Genomic DNA, 18,563 nt, shown 5'->3' with positions numbered 1-18,563 from the left:
TGCCTCAGGCACTCACTTAAAGGTGAATTTTCAAAGAGTTGCCTGCATAAAAATCAGCACATATGCATGTAAATAGCTTATACACACATATAAGTTATTTTAAAAACCTCAAAATACACAGGTAAGGGTCTGTGAGTAAATCTGAACATGTATAAAACAGGGGTGTTCCATGACCGGGCCAACATTTATGCGAGTAAGTTTCTGTTTTATAAGCAATTTATGCATGTAAATTTGGCAGCTTAATCATGTATATTTGCTCCTGCTCGATATCTGGAGTAAGTGATTGTAAACGATCTTAAAAGTGAAATACTGACTAGGTGGGGGATCTGGGTGAAATAGGGGACTTCAGTTTGAAGAGTCAGAAGGGTCTCGATGATCTGCAGATGGACTGGGCCAACTGGTAGACTAATTGGTAAAACTGATAATTTAATTGTTGCATGCATGTTAGAAAATCTCCCTACTTGCTGTGGGAATCCCTAGACGCTGACATCATCAGCCAGAGACCGCGAGGATAAAACCCCATGGTGTAGAAGTGAGTGTGGGACTGGCGATTGCAGTGAGAGAGAGGCTGCCATTAACTTGCCTGGCCATCGAGGAGAACCTGAATTGCATCCAGCACAGCTGTGGGAATCCCTAGATGCTGACATCATCAGCCAGAGACCGTGAGGATAAAACCACGTGGTTAGCAGCGCACCGCAGCCGCCGGCGCCCGCCTAAGCCGCGCACGCCCCTTTGGCGTGCGCGGCTTAGATCAGCTTCGATCGCCTGCAGATCGCCTGGAAATTGTTTTTTATGGGGCGAAAAAGGAAAGCAAAGTTCGTGACGTCATCTCCTTCACAGCAGATAACCGGACCCATGGACGCTCATGTAAGCAGAGGAGGTATGCCCCGAGGGGACAATGAGGGGGACTTTCTCAATGTCTCCCTAAGTCCCGGCATTAGACCAGCCCCACAACAACCCCCAGGGGAAACAACAGGAAGTTTTTCCGCTGAAGGAGAGGTTGCACAAGTAAGTGACTTTAGTTTACATTTAAAGTCACCGAAAAATGCACAACCCCCCGGCCCAGAGCTACAACAGCAGGGTGCAGGAATGGGGCCTCTAACGGTCAAATTAGACAGCCCACGGTTGAATACCCTGGATGAGTCTAAAATAACCCTGGGGGATGTGTGGAGGTTGTTGGTTAAATTAGATTCAAATATGATACAGATGAACTCATCCTTTACTGCTATTGCAAATGGTAATAAATCCCTTATACAGGATCAAGAGACACGAATAAATAATGTTGAGACAACCATTAAAGATTTTACATTAGAATTGCAAAATGTAAAGACTTTAGAAAGTTACCATACGTCTGATAATGTTGTGTTACATGCTAATTTAGAAAACTTGGAAAATTTTATGAAGGTAAGAAATTTACGATTTGTCAACTTCCCCATTACTAGGTTAATGTCACCTTTAGAAATGTTCTTTAAATATGTTAGAGAGTATTTGGTATGTGAGGAGATGCCTTTAATATCAAAGATTTATTATATTCCGCTGCAGAGTGGAAATATACCTAGAGTGGGAGAGGAGAATACTTTGGGTCTTGGAAGACTCATTAGACATTATTAATAAAAGAACAACGTTGCTGGTATCCTTTGCATTAGAGAGGGATAAAGAGCTCATTTTGGATAAATTCTTTAAGAATAAAGATGTGATGTTCTGTGGACAGAAGGTTTATGTATTTCCAGATGTATCTAGGCCTACTCAGGCAAGGAGGAAAACGTTTCTATCCTTGAAAGCAAAAGTTATGGAATTAGGTGCGTCCTTTTACTTAAAGTATCCGAGTAAATGTTATATTAACTTTCAAGGGAAGAAATTTGTGTTCGCAGAGCCTTCGCATCTGGAAATATTCTTGAAGGATAAAAATGAGGTTAGTTTGAATAAAATAATACCAACAGTAACATCTGATGAAATGGTCAATAATTGAAACAAATTAGGCACCCTCTCCTTATTGATTATTATTTTTTAAGTTTATATAATGCTTAGTCCCCGCATTATTTGATTTTGAAGACAAATTGTATAATATTTAAATGAAAGAATATTTTATATGTAAGAGTTATGTTGTCTATCAAAATTCCTGATTATGCACAGAATTGTGAATATCTATGTTTCTTTTTGAAAATCTCAATAAAAGATTAAATTGAAAAAAAAGAAAATCTCCCTACTTATAGACATGAAAGCCATCTTACGGGGAGTAAATGTATCTAATTTACATGTGTCAAATCTACTTGCATATAACTTTAAAATTAGAAGTAATAATACGTGGGTATATCAGTTGTATATACTTATTCGGTTAAGTTCCAACTTATCCGGCTAAGTAACGCTTTGCTGCTGCTTATCTGGATAAGTTCTGAGTTACCTGGCTAAGCCGTGGCAAAGCGACTGATTTAGCCAGATAAGTAGCATTTTTGTTATTCACTGCCTAGTTCTCTCATATAAAATGTAGTTTGCACAATAAAATATCCCACGGTAAGTTATGGGTTCTGAACCTAGACAAAATTAGGGTAATTTTAAAACAACGCAGGCAAGACCAAAGTCTGTGGATACCTTTTACTCACAGACTTTACCCAAATTTTTAAAGCAGACTTAGCACTTAAGTCCATTTTGAAAATTCCTGGGTTGGCCTGGTACACCACAGGCATACACACACAAAGTTATACCCGTTCTATGTACAGTGTAAGTTTGTGTAAGTGGATTTATGTATATACTTTTTAAAATTGAAAGAATGCATGTCAGTCTTATCTCCACCCCAATTCTGCCCTCGGAATTCTTCTTGCAGCCATGCACAAACGAATGTGCAAAATTGGGTTTTGCACATACTTTTGTGTGCATTGGCCCCTGGTTGATTTTGAAAAAGGCCGTCTGCATGCAATTCCTTTTGAAAATCAGTCCTAATAAGGGCTTTAGGAAGGAGTGACACTATTTTTCACTCTAAAGTATCATGTTACGATAATCCCCCTTGAACAGTTTTCATTGATTCTAGAAAACACATGCCCACTAGTTATTATTGTTATGTAGGGTGTCTTTTGGCTACCAGTCATCCTTTTTTTTATAGAACTCCGATTTCAGCTTTGCTGATTAGTTTGGAAACCATAGAATCATGGAGCCTTTTCTTCTTGGTGAATTTATTGCTTGTGAAAGGTGACTCATTAATAGCTCTGGAAAACAAAGTGCTTCATTTGTCCACAGAACAGGTATAGCATGAGCCATAGCCATGGAAAACTTCCCCACTACGTCCCAGTCATAATCCCTGCTTTGAAGGGAGCACATCTAGGGGTGAGAGGGTAATTCAATCTCTGTGCCTGCGCAATCTTTCACCTCTCTGCAAGAAAGTCTGAGTTAACCAGAACTTAACCCATGTAACTATAAATATTATATTTCTGTGTATCACTCCATATTAGAAGCTCTACACTGAAAGCAAAGTACCTTTAAAGCAGTGCCTTGTTTTCTTCCATTGGAAAAGAGTTGCCATTATGTAAATCTGTTTGGCTAGAAAACTACTATTGGCCTCCAGAAGAGACTGAGATTAGTTCTACAAATGTTGCCTCAGCCTGGGGGAGGTGCATGTTTGTTACCTGGCTCTGTTTCACATAGTCATGAGGCACAGAGGTGCCCTGTTGCCTCATCTTGCCGACCTTACTATTCTGATTCACTTCCATACTGTTTTCTTTGGGCTTTGGTAAATTTTCAGGCCTTTTCTGCATAACACTGTGCATGAAGAACTCAGTGGTACTATAATCACTGGATAGAGTGGCAGTTGGTGACATGACAAAGGCCTGAACTTCTGGTCTCTGATTAATTTCTGATGTTTCAGGAATGTTTGAGATGTTATGGTCACCTTGAACCCTTTCTGAATGGCTTGTTTCTGAGTCATTATCTTCACTTTCCTGGTTCAGTGGGTGCAACATCAAAGATGTCTTGGGATTCTTCTCGTCAAAGACAAATAGGCTAGCAGCATCATGATCTTGTTCTTGAAGCAGAAGTTTCAAAGTGGGCTCCAGTCCAGCCTGCAGATGGTACAAATGAATAAAAAGTAATCAAGGCTAAGTATTAAATAGAAAATGGGAAGCACAACCAACGACATTCAGAAAGATAGCTGTGTTAGTCTATTACAGGAAAATGGGAAAGAGGAGGGTGACACCTCTATAAGGTGCTATCAGCTTCTTTGTCATAGTAGACAAAGGCTAAACAAAGACACGGAAGGTTACATCAAGTGCTAAACACAGACAGCACTGTTTTGTCCCAGAAAATGTTTGCCAAGCAAGAGGTCCTAAGTACTACGAGGCCAATATTCAAAAAATGCTGAGATTCAAAATTTAGGAACCTAAATTAGGTACCTAGGTTAGGTGTCTATCTTCAGTCAAACTTTGGATCCTAAATTGTTGGCTGAAAATTCATCTAAATTTGGGATGCTAAAATTTAGAGCACTAAATTTAGCCCTGCTATTCATTTGTCTAGATTTAGGGGGTTATTTTCTAACCCTATCGCACGCGAAAAGTCCCTTTTCACTTGCAATAGCTAGATCAGGTACATTTGCAAAATGTACATGATTAGGGACATTTTCCTGTAATAGACTAATTAAGTACATTTTCCTGTAATAGGTGCATTTTCCTGTAATAGACTAACACAACTATCTTTCTGAATGTCGTTGGTTGTGCTTCCCCTTATCACGATGCCGCTATTGGGTGCGAAAGCCGGCAGCGATAACACCGCAGTGGTGCGATCGCTGCTGGCTTTCACAGGCCCACCCCGTGCTTCGCCACCCCCCCGTTACCACGTGAACCAGGAAGGTGTGCGAAGAAAGAAAATCCAGCCCTTAGTTAGCTAAGGGGGTCATTTATCAAAGGCTTATCACAGGAGATCACATGACGCTGTGCAGGGGAGCGGATGTAGTTCTCCCTTGCTGGCTCCCTACTAAACCATCCAGCCTCATCTAGGGCAGCCCATGCTTTTATTCAGGGCTTAGAACACAGCATTAAGAATCTAAAGCCTTCATGGGAATATTGCTGGTGGTAATGTCAACGAGGACCGCTAAGAAAGACAGGGAGAAGGAAAGGGAGAGAACCCGGCCTGCAGATGCATTGTCTGATGATGACACCGAAATGGCTGACTCACCAGTGCCGGCGAATTGGGCGGATATTCGGGCAGCAGTGGTCGCAGCCCTGGAGCTGAATTTAAAAAACTTTCCAACCAAATCTCTGATCTTACTGTCTCCATCGCTGGCTATGACACGTGTTTTCAAGAGCTGGAATAGCGGGTGTCTAAGACGGAAGATGGCCTCCAGACCACGCGGTCCGATCTTGCCAAGTTACAGACAGCGATCGCACAACACACAGACCAGTTAGAAGATCTGGAAAACTGGTCCCGCCGATCTAATCTATGTTTTGTGGGGCTACCGGAGTCGCTGGACAAACGGGACCTCCCTAAAATATTAGAAGCATGGCTGATGCAAGAGTTCCATCTCTCTGCAGCGCGCAGTCCCCTACGCATTGAGAGGGCCCATCGTTTAGGCCAGAAACGTGTGCAACAAGACCGACCGAGATTCATAATTGCAAAAATTTTAAATTTTGCACATAAAGCGGCCATCCTGCAAGCGGTATGTGGCGGGAAGTCCTTACTGTTTGAAGGCAAGAGAATCTTAGTCTTCCAAGACTTTTCTGCAGCTTTGTCTTCACAGCGCTGTGTGCTATCGCCATATTGCGCCCAGCTGCATAATTTGGGGCAGCAAGGCGTTTTAATTTATCCGGCCAAAGTTCGCATCTCCACCCCAGGAGGTCCCAGATGGTTTTCGGAGGTCGGAGAGCTACGTGCATACATAGCGACGTTGGACCAATCTGTTGCAGGAGTTGGAGAGAAATCTTGATGTTTCATGGGCCGCCGAAGTTTGCAGGTTGTTTTTCTCTTTTCTTGCTTTTTGTCCGGCCTGCTACATGAATGCTGCCCTTTGACTATCACATGGAATCGACTCTGGTTCTCAGTTTTCTGCACGTCCCTTTAGGTGTGCTCTTGGTTCGGGCACTGGAAGTTTAAGCGGCCTTGCGATGCTGTAGTTTCCTATCTGCATGTTTCACCGGGTTGGAGGCTTTTAGTGCTATTGTTTTTCTCTACAGTGCTGCTCTTCCCCTTGGTGTATGCTTACAGCTGCCTGTTCTATTTACAGCCCTTTGAGTCAATGCTATTATATGAAGTTATGTTGTGTTCAATCTATTCTTACTGTATTTTACAATTTGCTGTCCTGTGTGCATTTCTTCTCTTTGTTGGGGTAGGGGGATGGGGGGGCTGGAGCCTTTAGTGATCTCGTAAGGAGGGGGGGTTAGTATGAGAAGTCAAATGGTAGGGGGGGTTGGAGGGGGTGGCAGGGAAGGGGTGGGGAGGGGAGGGAGGAGGGGTAGGTTTTCATGAGCAGGGGTTGACTGGGGGTAGTAGGGGGTGGGAATGGGAAGGCGGGGGGAGGGCAGGGGTGGGAGACCATGCTCTACGTCTATTTCTTGTCCACGAGCAGTGGGAGTTACAATGTCCGAAGGTTGGTCCATGCTGGGACGGCCATCCCTCTTCTTGAAATGTCAGTGTCTTGGTCAGTCCTTATGGTTGGTCTCGGTAGCTGGGTAGTCGAGGTACTTTGATATATTCATGGAATGTCTGTGGGATTAATTCCTCCATTAAAAGGTCTAAGATCCTGCAGGCCCTGAAACGGAAGGCAGCTGACCTGGCCTTCCTCCAGGAAACTCATTTGACTGATGTGGAGCATGCCAAATTGAGACAAGGCTGGGTGGGATCAGTGCATTTTGCGACTGGTAGTTCCAAATCCGCAAGGGTGGCCATATTAATTCGGAAAAATCTCCCTCTTAAAGTTCTGATAGAAATCAAAGACCCCCAGGGTCGGTTTTTGATTTTAGTGGCTGAACTTAACCAAGTCCCTATGGTGCTTTGCTGTGCATATGCCCCCAACACCCATCAAGCCTCCTTTTTTCAGGAGCTGTATAAGTTACTTCTTCCATACATAGCTCAAGTGGTGGTGGTTGGAGGGGATTTCAATGGCCTAAAAGATCCTGGGTGGGATAGGTCTTCAACGTCCTCCAACCCTGGTGTTCCAAGTAAGGGGATTCATCTTTTGGAAACGGTTTTGCTTTTAGTAGACTCTTGGAGGACCCTGCACCCTTTTGAGAAGGACTTTACCCATCTCTCCAGGGCGCATGCGACGGAATCTCACCTGGACTAATTTTTGATTAGTGCACATTATTTTTCTCAGGTTGCCATGGCAGGAATTGGGGATATTATTCTTTCCGATCATGCTCCGATTTGGTTGAATTGATGGGGCCCATGCCAATCCCGCAAGAAGGCACTGGCGTTATCCCTATTTTCTAGCAGAGGATGTATCTTTCCCAGGAGTGCCTGAAGGAGAGGTGGGCAGATTTTGCAAAACTGAATGCCCAGCATAGTGGGAGCCCTATCTTGTTTTGGCACACTGCTAAGGCGGTTTTGAGGGGCGATATTATTTCTTACTTAGCCCATAGGAGGAAATCCCTGGATAAACGGCTTTTATCACTAAGTGCGCAAGAAAGCCTACATCTGTCTGCAAACGGCGATCAATTCCCTTTTGCATCAATGGGCGAAAAAGAGTGTCCAGTATTATCAGTTCAAGTTGTATAGACATGGGAATAAGCCTGGGAAAATGTTAGCTAATTTGGTCAAGTCTGCAAGGGGCTCCCGTCATATTCCCGCCATTAAGACGGCTGGAGGCCGGGTGGTTAATACTAATTCAGCTATATTGGAGTCTTTTCACGATTATTATTCTACGCTTTATAAGTCGGAAGGTTGGAACTCGTGAATTGGGATGATTTCTGTGAGAACCTGAATCTCCCCTCCATTACGTTGGCGCAAAGCAGGCACTTGAATGAGCCCATAACGGATGAAGAAGTACGGCTCGCTATTCAAGGTGCTAAGAAATTGAAGGCTTCTGGTCCAGATGGATACAGTTCTGAGTTCTACCAGTGTCTACTTGAACCCCTGGCAGGTCTTCTCCCCTTAGGGTTTAATGCCTTGATGGAGCTGGGGACCTTTCCCGCTCATGGTAATATGGTGCATGTGACTCTCATTCCAAACCCGGGGAGAGATCACCTACTGCCGGCCTCCTATCATCCTATTTCCTTGTTAAATGTGGATCATAAACTGTTAGCCAAGATCTTAGCTGCTCGTCTGGGGGGTAACTTGCTGCATTTGATTCAGCCAGGTCAGGTGGGCTTTGTTAAGCAATGATACACACTCACTAATATCAGGCGGGTCACAGCAGCCATGGTGCTTTGTAGGAGATCAGATATTCCATATCTTATGGTGAGTCTGGATGCCGAAAAAGTCTTCAATAGGGTGGAATGGGGCTATATGTTTCGGCTACTTCACTCAATGGGATTTAGCGGGTTTTTTTTACCAGGGTATTCAACTACTTTACCAAGACCTGGTTGCTTCAATTTTGGTCAATGGGGAGTCCTCCAATCCCTTTCCTGTATTGCGTGGAACTCGACAAGGGTGTCTGCTGTTCCCCTTGTTGTTCTTACTCACCCTAGAGCCTATGCTACTGGCAATACAGGCTTCGCCAGTAATTCATGGAGTGCTGTTTCACTCTAAGACCCAGCGGGATATTTTTAAGTATGCTGCCTTCGCTGATGTTTTACTTTTCCTCATAGCCCCGCAAAGGTCGTTGCTTGTTCTTCTCGACCTGGTTGCGGCTTTTGGCATGTTTTCCGGTTTCAGAATTAATTGGGCCAAATCGTAGGCTTTGGCCTTTCCTTCTACCCTTCGGGAGAGTTGGGGTGGCTCCTTTCCCTTGAAATGGGCAGGTGAGTCCATTAAGTATCTTGGGATCCATCTGTCTACTGATTCGGCGGCTATTTATTAGGGGTGTGCATTCGGATTGACCGCATTAGTGAAACGCAACTCTTTTTTTTTTTTTACTTAAAAAATTGATTCGACATAAACGATCGGATTTCCCACATATCGAACATAGATATGTTCGATATGTGGGAAATCGCGATTGTTGAGCCAAAATAAAAATATAAACCCCCTCACCCTCCTTAATCCCCCCCCCCCGACTTACCACAGCTCCCTGGTGATGGAGCGGAGTGAGGACGCCATTTCTGCAATCCTTGGCGAGAAGCATGTGACGTCGGCGGCACGTCGAGTGACGCCGCGTCACTCGACGTGCCACCGACGTCACATGCTTCTCGCCAAGGATTGCAGAAATGACGTCCTCACTCCTCGCTCGATCACCAGGGAGTTGTGGTAAGTCTGGGGGGGGGATTAAGGAGGGTGAGGGGGTTTAAATTTTTTTTTTGCACATATGTACATATACCCAACTCATTGGATTTTTTTTATGTCCATATTGGCCGCAAGTGGGACCCCCTTTCGGACATAAAAAATATGAACATAAAATTTTGCTCTGCACATCCCTACTATTTATGCTCTTAATATTTCTGGTTTGCTTAAACACACACAGGACAAGTTATGTACATGGCATGACCTCCCCCTGTCTCTTGGGGGACGTATCAATTTATTTAAGTTAATCATTCTGCCCAAGTGGCTATTTATGTTGCAAAATTTCCCGCTCTCTCTCAAGCGCCGTGTCCTGGGGGCTATTGATCGTATGTTACGCTGTTTTCTTTGGGGGGGGGGGGGGGGGGGGGGGGGGGGTAGAAAAGCTCGGGTTCCCTTGTTGTGGCTAAAGCTGAAGTGGGGGCCAGTGGGATGGGGGTGCCAGACCTTCTCCGTTATAACCATGTGGCCAACCTACGAGTGGTACATGATTGGATTTTGGGGGATTCCATTTTCATGGATATCCTGGCAGAGAGCACCTTGGTGGCCCCTTTGGATCTCAAATTTGTTCTTATGGGCCCCCGGCATGCTCTTCCGAGTGTACTACTGCAGGACCCATTAATTAATCCCCTTCGGAAAGCATGGTGGTTTCTGATCAACCAGTTGGGGCTCCCTACACTTTGCGCCTATCTTTTACCCATCATGGGTAATCCTGAGTATTCCCTGGGCTCTCATACCCTCAGTTTTCGAGAATGGCGACAGAAGGGTATTAACCAGTTGGATCATGTCTTGGATGCCGCCGGTAATATGATTTCATTTGCTGAGCTATGGGACATTTACGGGTTAACTGGTGGGCAAATGTTTGGATATTTGTAATTATGCCACTATGTACATTCTTTACCGCACTCCACGAAGGTGCCAGCATACTTTCAGGCACTGGCTAGTTTTCTTCAGCTTGAAAGACAGCGTGCACCTTCTCTATCTGTGTACTACCAGGGGTTGCTCAGTGGTCTCTCTCAGAACACATACCTGACATCAGTGGAACAGTGGGGCCACGATGGGGTTTTCACTGTGCCTGTAGCAGCCTTTGCTGCATATATGAAGAATTTGCCTAAAGTAACTGGTAATATGTATTTTAGGGAAATGCAATTCAAATTTTTGAGGAGAGCATATGTTTCACTGCAAATAGCCTATCATGCTCAATTGATCCCAACAGTGAGCTGTTTACGCTGTCATCTTTCTATAGGGACCTTGTCCCATGCTTTTTGGGCTTGCCCATGTATCCAGCTGTACTGGGGTAAGATTTTGGGTTATTTGCGGCGTCTTTTGAATATTCATCTCCCGCTTTCCCCATATATGCTCTTATTTGATTGCATTCCTCGACCGCTTGTTCGGGGGATGGGCCCCCGTTTGTTTATTAAAAAAGCTTGTGTGGTGGGGAAGAAGATTATTTTACTCCAGTGGCGGGAGCTGCCCTCTCCATCTTTTTGGACGTGGCGAATACATCCACATCGCATGATGCAAATGGACAATTTGGCCTCGAGATCATCCCCGTCACGCTGTCGTCAGTTCTTACAAATTTGGGACGCTTATTTACAAGCACTACCACATGGTTCCAGAAGCCTGGTACTTAATGACTAAACCACGACTGGACCTTGTTGAGAAATGCTGCTCGTGGATATCCTGTGGAAGTATTTGGACAAGGAAGGGGATACTAGGGTAGGGGGGAAGTGAGGGTGGGGGGATATCATCTGTGGGTTCTCTGTGGGAAAAAGGGGGAGAGGGATGGTACTATCATTGACGTATGTGTACATTACCAGGGGTGTATAAGAAATACTACATCTCAGATTAATTTGGTATGTTCAGGTGTGTCTGTTTAATAAAAATGTTTTACACTAAAGGCATGCGATAGAATGCAAATTAGGGGAGGGGAGGAGTCGGGGCATGGAGGGCCGGAGTCAGCAGTGTCTTCGCTGCCAGCGATAATGTTACTAACATTATCGTCGGCAGTAGCGCGCCGAATAGCACCACCTTTCACAGTGGCGCTATTCGGTGCGGCAGCCAGCACACCGCCGTGGTGCGAAGGCTGCAGGCTTTCGCAGGCCCGCTCCCCCTTCGCCGCCCCCCGTTTTCGCAGGCTTCATCATTCTGCGAAGAATGATGAATCCTGGCCCAAGTTAGATGCCTAGTGCTTAAAATCAGTGCTAAGCTTCTAACTTATTTTCCCCATTCTAACTCCAGCTGTATAGCCACTCACTATTTTGATCCTAAATTTAAGAACCTCATGACACAAGGATCCTAAATTTAGGCACTGATCCCTGGTAAATTTTCAAAAGAGCCAATTTAGGGGCTTCCCAAAGTTAGATGCCTAAACCCTTTCAAAATCAGCCTCAAGGGACCCATGTTCATTATGTCTGAAATATAAGTTTGTGGTACTGCATAGAGTCCACACAGACACTTACAGTGTGTTAAACAGTGGCATAAAATACATGTGTTAGTTGCAAGCCTCCCATGTGCGTTCATTTTGGAAATGTAGGTGGACGTGCATAGTTTCCAACCACCCCTCCAGAACGTCTAATTTCTATATGGCTGAAAGTACACACGCAATGGAAGTGGATGCAGACTTTCTGGCAGCTAAAAAACCCACTCAGCTGAATATGGTTAATTTAGGTGAGTTAACTTTTTTTTCACCCACGCAAAAGACACCTAAATCATAAAGAGAGTAATTTTCAAAGGCACTTATGTAAGTAAAACCCGGTTTTATGTGCTCAAGTGCCTTTCAGAATTGCCCCAGAGGGTACATGTGGTAAAGCTCATGTGGAGTAGGATTTCCTGTGCACTTATGCACGCTAAACAGGCTTTCTGGGGAGCGGAGATGGTATGTGATTGAGATTTATAGGAACGCTTTCAATTTTCATACGTATGCAGGTAAAAGGAGGTGTGGTAAGTTCTGCCTGCTTCCATGCAGGTGGGCCCCCCCGCACACAACCAGTACAGACCGTGTTTGAAAACTGCCCTCCCAAAATGTGGGTAAAATGATGCACGTTGTTCTACAGTGGGCATAACATTTTACCCACATTGTCTGGAGGCATTCCTAAGGACACATTGGGGCAGGTTTTCAAAGGCTACGTGCGTAACCTGAGAAAATCCGCCCCTGCGCGCGCCGAGCCTATTTTGCATAGGCTCGGCGGCGCGCGCAAGCCCCGTGATGCGCGTATGTCCCGGGGCTCCGAAACAGGAGCGTTCCGGGGGCAGGGCCGTGGGGTGCCGTCCTGGGGGCCCGCATGTTATAAAATCAGGCGTAGATTTGTTCGTGCCGGGTTGCGCGAACAAATCTACGCCTGCGCGCAGGTTTGAAGATCTGCCCCATTGAGTTCAAAGAAGGGAAATAATGCACATAAATGACATTTACAAGGGGAAAAGCAGGTATAAATTGCTTTGGGCATGTCTTACCTGGGCAGTAATCAAAGCAAAAGTATGTGCACACCTTTGCTTTGATTATTGGTGCAAATTCCACAGGTTAAAAGTAGCTGGGGACTTTGCATCAATATGGGCGGTTTGATTATTGCCCCCTGTGCCTGCAAACACTACTCATACCTCTAGAAGAATTCTCCCAGTTATTTCTATAGCATCGCTGTGTTCTGGATTTGGAATATCTGACCAAAACCAGACTTTCATCCTGAAAAAAACACATATTAACGGGTAAATTTGTTTCAGTAGTGTAAATGGCTGGAAAAATTGTGCTAAGGGTAACATGAGAGTTCAAACATAAATATGCCCAAGAGATTCAGAGTTATGGGCTGCCATGGCCAGCATAACCCAGCACCCTCTTGCTATGCTGTGATGTTGCACATGGCACAATTTGCCACTTAGAATCACAAGACAGCAGAGGGCTCCAGACCTCCACCTCAAACTCAAAATCTTGCTGGTCTCTTTCTGCCATTTATCCTTTCTTTTTTTTTTTTTCATATTGAGTGGCAGTGCTGCACTGAGAGGACAAAAAGTGCCAAATACGGAAAAATCAGCCTCATATTTAAAGTTCTTTTTTTTTTTTCTGCTGCAGCATCTACACCAGAAGGAAAACTGTAACATAACTGTTGCTGTCATACCTACTGGCCTTCCTTTCACCACTGTTGCAGTGAAAGGCGACAAATCATTTCTTATGTTAGCAGTTTTGCTTCTCATGGTGCCAATTCATCCTCATCCACCTCATCTGGTTTTATTTTCATTTTTGGTTAGGATTCCCTTAGATTTCCCACATATGGAAGGCTACTGCTAGTACCCATAGTCAAAGAGCTAGTACTCAGTTTCCCAGTTAAGTGATGGCAGAGAGAGGAATGCACCCAGTGAAGTGATATAGAGAGAGGCGAGCTTTTATCTGTGTGCACAGCATCAAGACAAGACATTTGCAATAATCAGTGTAGCGTGCCATCAGTGTACCTGCAGAGAAAGACTGTCCCCCAATCACACAAAAGCAAGAACACAATCTATCTTGATTTCATCTTCACTGCTGTGAAGAAGATAGCTGGATTTAGAGCATTGCCAAGTACAAAAGCAGAAAGGCTGACATTCCCTAAAATGACTGCTGCTTACACTCAGCTTGAGAGGCTAGCACAGGAAAGAAAATGTCCTTTCCGATGCTTGCAGGGCTGCTACCATGAAGTACTGTAATTCTAGCTCATCCCAGTTTGGGAGATGAGCTTCTTAACCACAGCTGGCGGTTCCTCTCTTGCGAAGACACAGGTAGCATCTTGTGCATTTAAACCCCCCCAGCATTAGCTCATGTTTCAGTGATCCTGCATCGGGTGGATCAAATAAAATTAGATTAAAAAATCCCTTGATTTGCCAAGTATTCAGCTCTAATCATCCATACAAGGCATGAAGAGGTTAATTTTGTAACCATGTAAAGCAGGGCCTTCCCAAACCTGTCCTGGGGACCCCACAGCCAGTCGGGTTATCAGGATACCCACAATGAATATGCATGAGATGAATTTGCATACGCTGAGTCTCCATGGGTATGCAAATGTGCCTCGTACATATTCATTGTGAACATCCTGAAAACCCGACTGGCTGTGGGGTCCCCAGGACAGGTTTGGGAAACTCTGATTTAAAGACTATTTGGCCCAGTACAAGGCCCTTGTGAATCTTTAGCGCCACCTATTATGGGGTAAGCCTCACAGGTTGAAAAACAATGAACTATTCATATAAAAATGTTAGCCTAGTTTTCTCACCACCTCATTTTGCATGGGCAATTGGCTTCCTTTGCTGTCCAAAGGCTATGGGAGAAGCCTCTGCTGACCAAAGCTCTTTAGTGCCACGTGTGCATCGGCAGAATTTAGACCTGCAGGGAGCAATATTCCTTTCCTCTGCCACTTTACACACCACCTGTGCAGTACCCCTAAACCTTTCTTAACAGGAGGCTTGAATTTCGGTGTCCTGTGTGGCAACATAGCACCTTGACTGAATGTTAATGTCTTCATCTCCTATTGCTGCTCCCATTACATGTAAAGTAAACTGTTAAGGGTAGTAACTGCCGCCCCATACAGGTTACCTCCATACCTTTAACAGAAGGCATGGGGGTAACCTGCATGGAGCGGCAGTTACTACCCTTAACAATAGGCATGGGGTAAGCTGCACAGAGAGGCAGTTACTACCCTTAACAATAGGCATGGGGTAAGCTGCACAGAGAGGCAATTACTACCCTTAACAATAGGCATGGAGTAAGCTGCACAGAGTGGCAGTTATTACCCTTAACAATAGGCATGGAGTAAGCCACACAGAGTAGCAGTTACCACTCTTAACAGTAGGCATGGGGTAACCTGCACAGAGCGGCAATTACTACCCTTAACAGTAGGCATGAGGTAACCTGCACAGAGCAGCAGTTACTACCCTTAACCGTAGGCATGGAGTAAGCTGCACAGAGTGGTAGTTACTACCCTTAACAGTAGGCATGGGGTAAGTTGCATAGAGCAGCAGTTACTACCCTTAACAGTAGGCATGGGGTAAGTTGCATAGAGCAGCAGTTACTACCGTTAAAAGAATGCACAGAGGTAACCTGCTCAGAGCAGAAGTTACTACTCTTAAAAGAAGGCACGGACGTAACCTGCATACAGTGGCAGTTACTACCAAATAGCAACTTGCTGGGCAGACTGGATGGACCATTTGGTCTTTATTTGCCATCATTTACTGTTTTTACTATGTAAGTTAACACAATTATGCTTCCTCTGGTCTGATCTTTTATCTATAACTTGTAAGTTTTTAAAAACTTATGCTGGGTTTTCTTTTTAGTACCTCTTGGGTCTGACTGTAGTAAAAAATAATGCGTGTAGTTTTCAAAAAGTGAAACTACATGCATTTAAGTCTCCCCTGGCCTAACCTTGCCCTGGGAATACATCCATGGGAAATGTGGGTAAAAGTAAACATTTGGAACACCGATTGTATTTTCACCTGTATACAAGGCAGGAATTTTCAAATAGCACTTGTACTGGGCCAAATAGCCATTTGCATGGGTAAATGGCTTTTGAAAACTGTCCTCTTCATGCCTTGTATGGATGATTAGATCTGAATACTTGACAAATCCAGGGATTTTTTTTTTTTTTATCTAGTCTTATTTGATCCACCTGATGCAGGATTGCTGAAACATGACAAAATGTGGGGTTTTAAATACATAAGAAAATGAAAAAAAAATGTTATAATGGGCATTCATTGAATTTAGATTGCGTGAATGATTGTGAAGACTAGATTGGTTTTTTTTGGACTAAACATTATTGTCTCTTTGACACTTATATATATGCATATATATAACACATATATATATAACATATATATGCATATATATAACACATTGTGTGAAACTGGTGCCATTTAACTATTTTGATATGATTTCTCTCTGGTGCTAGGATTAGAAATCCAGGCATTGGTTCAATTCAAGACGATCAACTTTTTTTGCTCTTAACTTTGCCTAAAAGTGATTCAGATAAGATCTGGTCTCTTCTGACACAGTTGATTAGCTAGGGCCAGATTTGCTGCAAGGTTGGTTTCCATTGTGTGCTTAGTTTCTGCTGCTTCACAAAACCATTTACAACTGACGGCAGAACCGAAGACTCATCAGCAAGTAGCCAGAAAGTAAGCCTCCCTTGCCAAGCAAGGTATTTGGCAAAATTCAAGCTAGGTAATCTGATTTATTGAAAGTAGGATAAGTAAAGGGAATTCGATTTATTTTGCAAGTGACCAGTGTTAACATACTTACTTAAGAACAATTCCAAGAAGTATTATGTTAAAAAAAAAAAATTCTATTTACCTTTTAAACATTGACATAAAAATGATTGAGATTCCTATTGATATGATGATGACACACACTCCAGTAACAATGATTTCTTTGTTCAACTGACTCTCATCTATTGGGAAATAAATAGAGTATAAAATAAGATTGATGGTAGCTTATCTGATATATAGAAGAATATTGATTATTGAAAAAGACGCTACAAGCTTAAGGAGGAAACCACACAGGAATTTCTGAATTCAAGCAATAGTTTTACATTTAAATTATTTAACAAAGCTTTGAGTGAATATCAACTATTGCAATACAAGAGCTGATTTTTCATGTGGAAGTACCTGTTTTGAAGCAATGGTTTTAGGTATCTATGTAAAATATTACTAGGAAGCTTTTTTTTTTTTAAGAAAGCTAGGATTGGATACAGCATATAAAAGTTCTACAGGACCCAGCCAATGGTTATTCACAATTGTGGGGAACCCTGGCTACAAGAGCTATGCATCAACTTCCTCTTTTCTCTGGTGCTGATGGGACAGCTCCAGAGAGAAACAGGAAGCTAATAGGCCTATAGGAACCCTCAAAACTGGGGTCTGAAGCTGATTACTGAAAACTCCTTCTCTACCTCTTCTCTCCATCTTTCCCATTTTTAATCCCTTCACCACCCCATCTCTTCAGCTCACCTTCATATCTTTCCTATCCAAGCTCTTTCCCTCCCCCTCTTTCCCAAGTCTCTCCTTCACTCTTTATTCCTCCTAACCCATAAGGACCCCTGTCTGACTATTGCCTCTTCCAGTGTCCAGCTACCCTGTCTCATCAACCACCCCAATTCTCCCTCTCCCATCAGCACTCATTCACTAAACTCTCACCTCCCTCAGTATTTCACCCTCATCTGACTCTCTCCCTCTCCCAGTATTCATCTCCCTCTGACTCTCACCTCCTTCTAGCATTCAACCCCCAGTATTCCTCCTCTCTGGCTGGAGTCACAGCAGCCTGAGCCTGGCAAAACTCCCAACACTGCTATCTCTGCAGCGGTTCTTCCTCTTACTGTCCCAGCAATGCACACTTCCCACTTTTAAATAGGAAGCGGGTGCCCCAGGGACAGTAGTGTAGCTCTTTCATTCCCTCCAGGGTGCACGCTGTCTGCACTTTATTTCTGGGGCCAATAGCGCTGCCCTCCACTCCCATTGCCCCTCAACTTCTTTGAGCAGCAGCTGAGGGAGATCCAACAGCTGCAGGTGGGAGGTCAAGAAACTCAGAATCTCCTGGAAATCTCTGAAAATTGGGCTGTTTGTAGCATCAATACCAAGGAACAAAGTAGATGAATGCCAGAAAAAATTACCAGATCCCATGGTACTGAAAAGTCGTGGAAGGCTCAGGTTGCCTTCACCTGCCCCGGTGATTCCTGCAACCTCTACTTTGTAGGTTGTGTGTTCTGAAAGGTTTGATAACAGATGACTCGTGTAATTGGGAGCATTCAGAGTAACACCTGTCACCCATAAAAAAAAAAAAAAATCAAAAGAAGAAAATTACAAGTCCATTTTTATACAATGCAGAATTCTTAGTGCTGTGTTAGTCTTGGACACTCTGGATTTTTTGTGGGTGATTTTTTTTCTCTCCAAAGATAATATTGTACATGAACTTTTGAGACCTCAGGGGGGTTCCTTCTTCAGATAAAATGCCCAAGACAATCTGTAACTTACCTTTGATTTTGCATCTTTTTCCAGTAAACTATGCTAGTGTAATTCAAGTGTGATGGTCATTCCTGCATGGCAGGAGAGAAGATTTGAATTTATCAAAGTGAAACCTGGAAAAGCTTGTAATGTGCCGCTCTATAGCACTTTATTGGTTCTGCAAGCTGGGCTAGCATAGACAATAATTGTGCCCTAGGCCAGTGGTTCCCAAACCTGTCCTGGAGGACCCCCAGCCAGTCGGGTTTTCACCA

The 18,563-nt window shown here is 43.9% G+C and overlaps 1 protein-coding gene across 1 annotated transcript; it reads right to left on the bottom strand.

The window, feature by feature from the left end:
• Positions 1-2,124: 2,124 nt before the first annotated feature.
• Positions 2,125-18,096, bottom strand: LOC115075527. The gene is made up of 4 exons (XM_029575978.1): positions 17,961-18,096; positions 16,649-16,745; positions 12,946-13,027; positions 2,125-4,049 (listed from the first exon to the last, which is right to left on the bottom strand). Exons 1-4 carry the CDS (start codon positions 17,968-17,970, stop codon positions 3,543-3,545), a joined length of 696 nt encoding a protein of 231 aa, XP_029431838.1. The 5' UTR covers positions 17,971-18,096; the 3' UTR covers positions 2,125-3,542.
• Positions 18,097-18,563: the final 467 nt, after the last annotated feature.

Source organism: Rhinatrema bivittatum, chromosome 1 (assembly GCF_901001135.1).
Source record: "Rhinatrema bivittatum chromosome 1, aRhiBiv1.1, whole genome shotgun sequence".
Classification (NCBI taxonomy): Eukaryota; Metazoa; Chordata; class Amphibia; order Gymnophiona; family Rhinatrematidae; genus Rhinatrema; species Rhinatrema bivittatum.
The sequence above is the reverse complement of the archived record's forward strand: the minus strand, read 5'-3'. Positions and strand labels throughout refer to the sequence as shown.

Coding starts and splice junctions, on each gene's coding strand:
- LOC115075527 (XM_029575978.1), bottom strand. Junction 13,028..16,648: donor TTTATGTCAATGTTTAAAAG/GTAAATAGAATT, acceptor TGTTTTTTTCAG/GATGAAAGTCTGGTTTTGGT. Junction 4,050..12,945: donor CTGGGAGAATTCTTCTAGAG/GTATGAGTAGTG, acceptor TACCATCTGCAG/GCTGGACTGGAGCCCACTTT.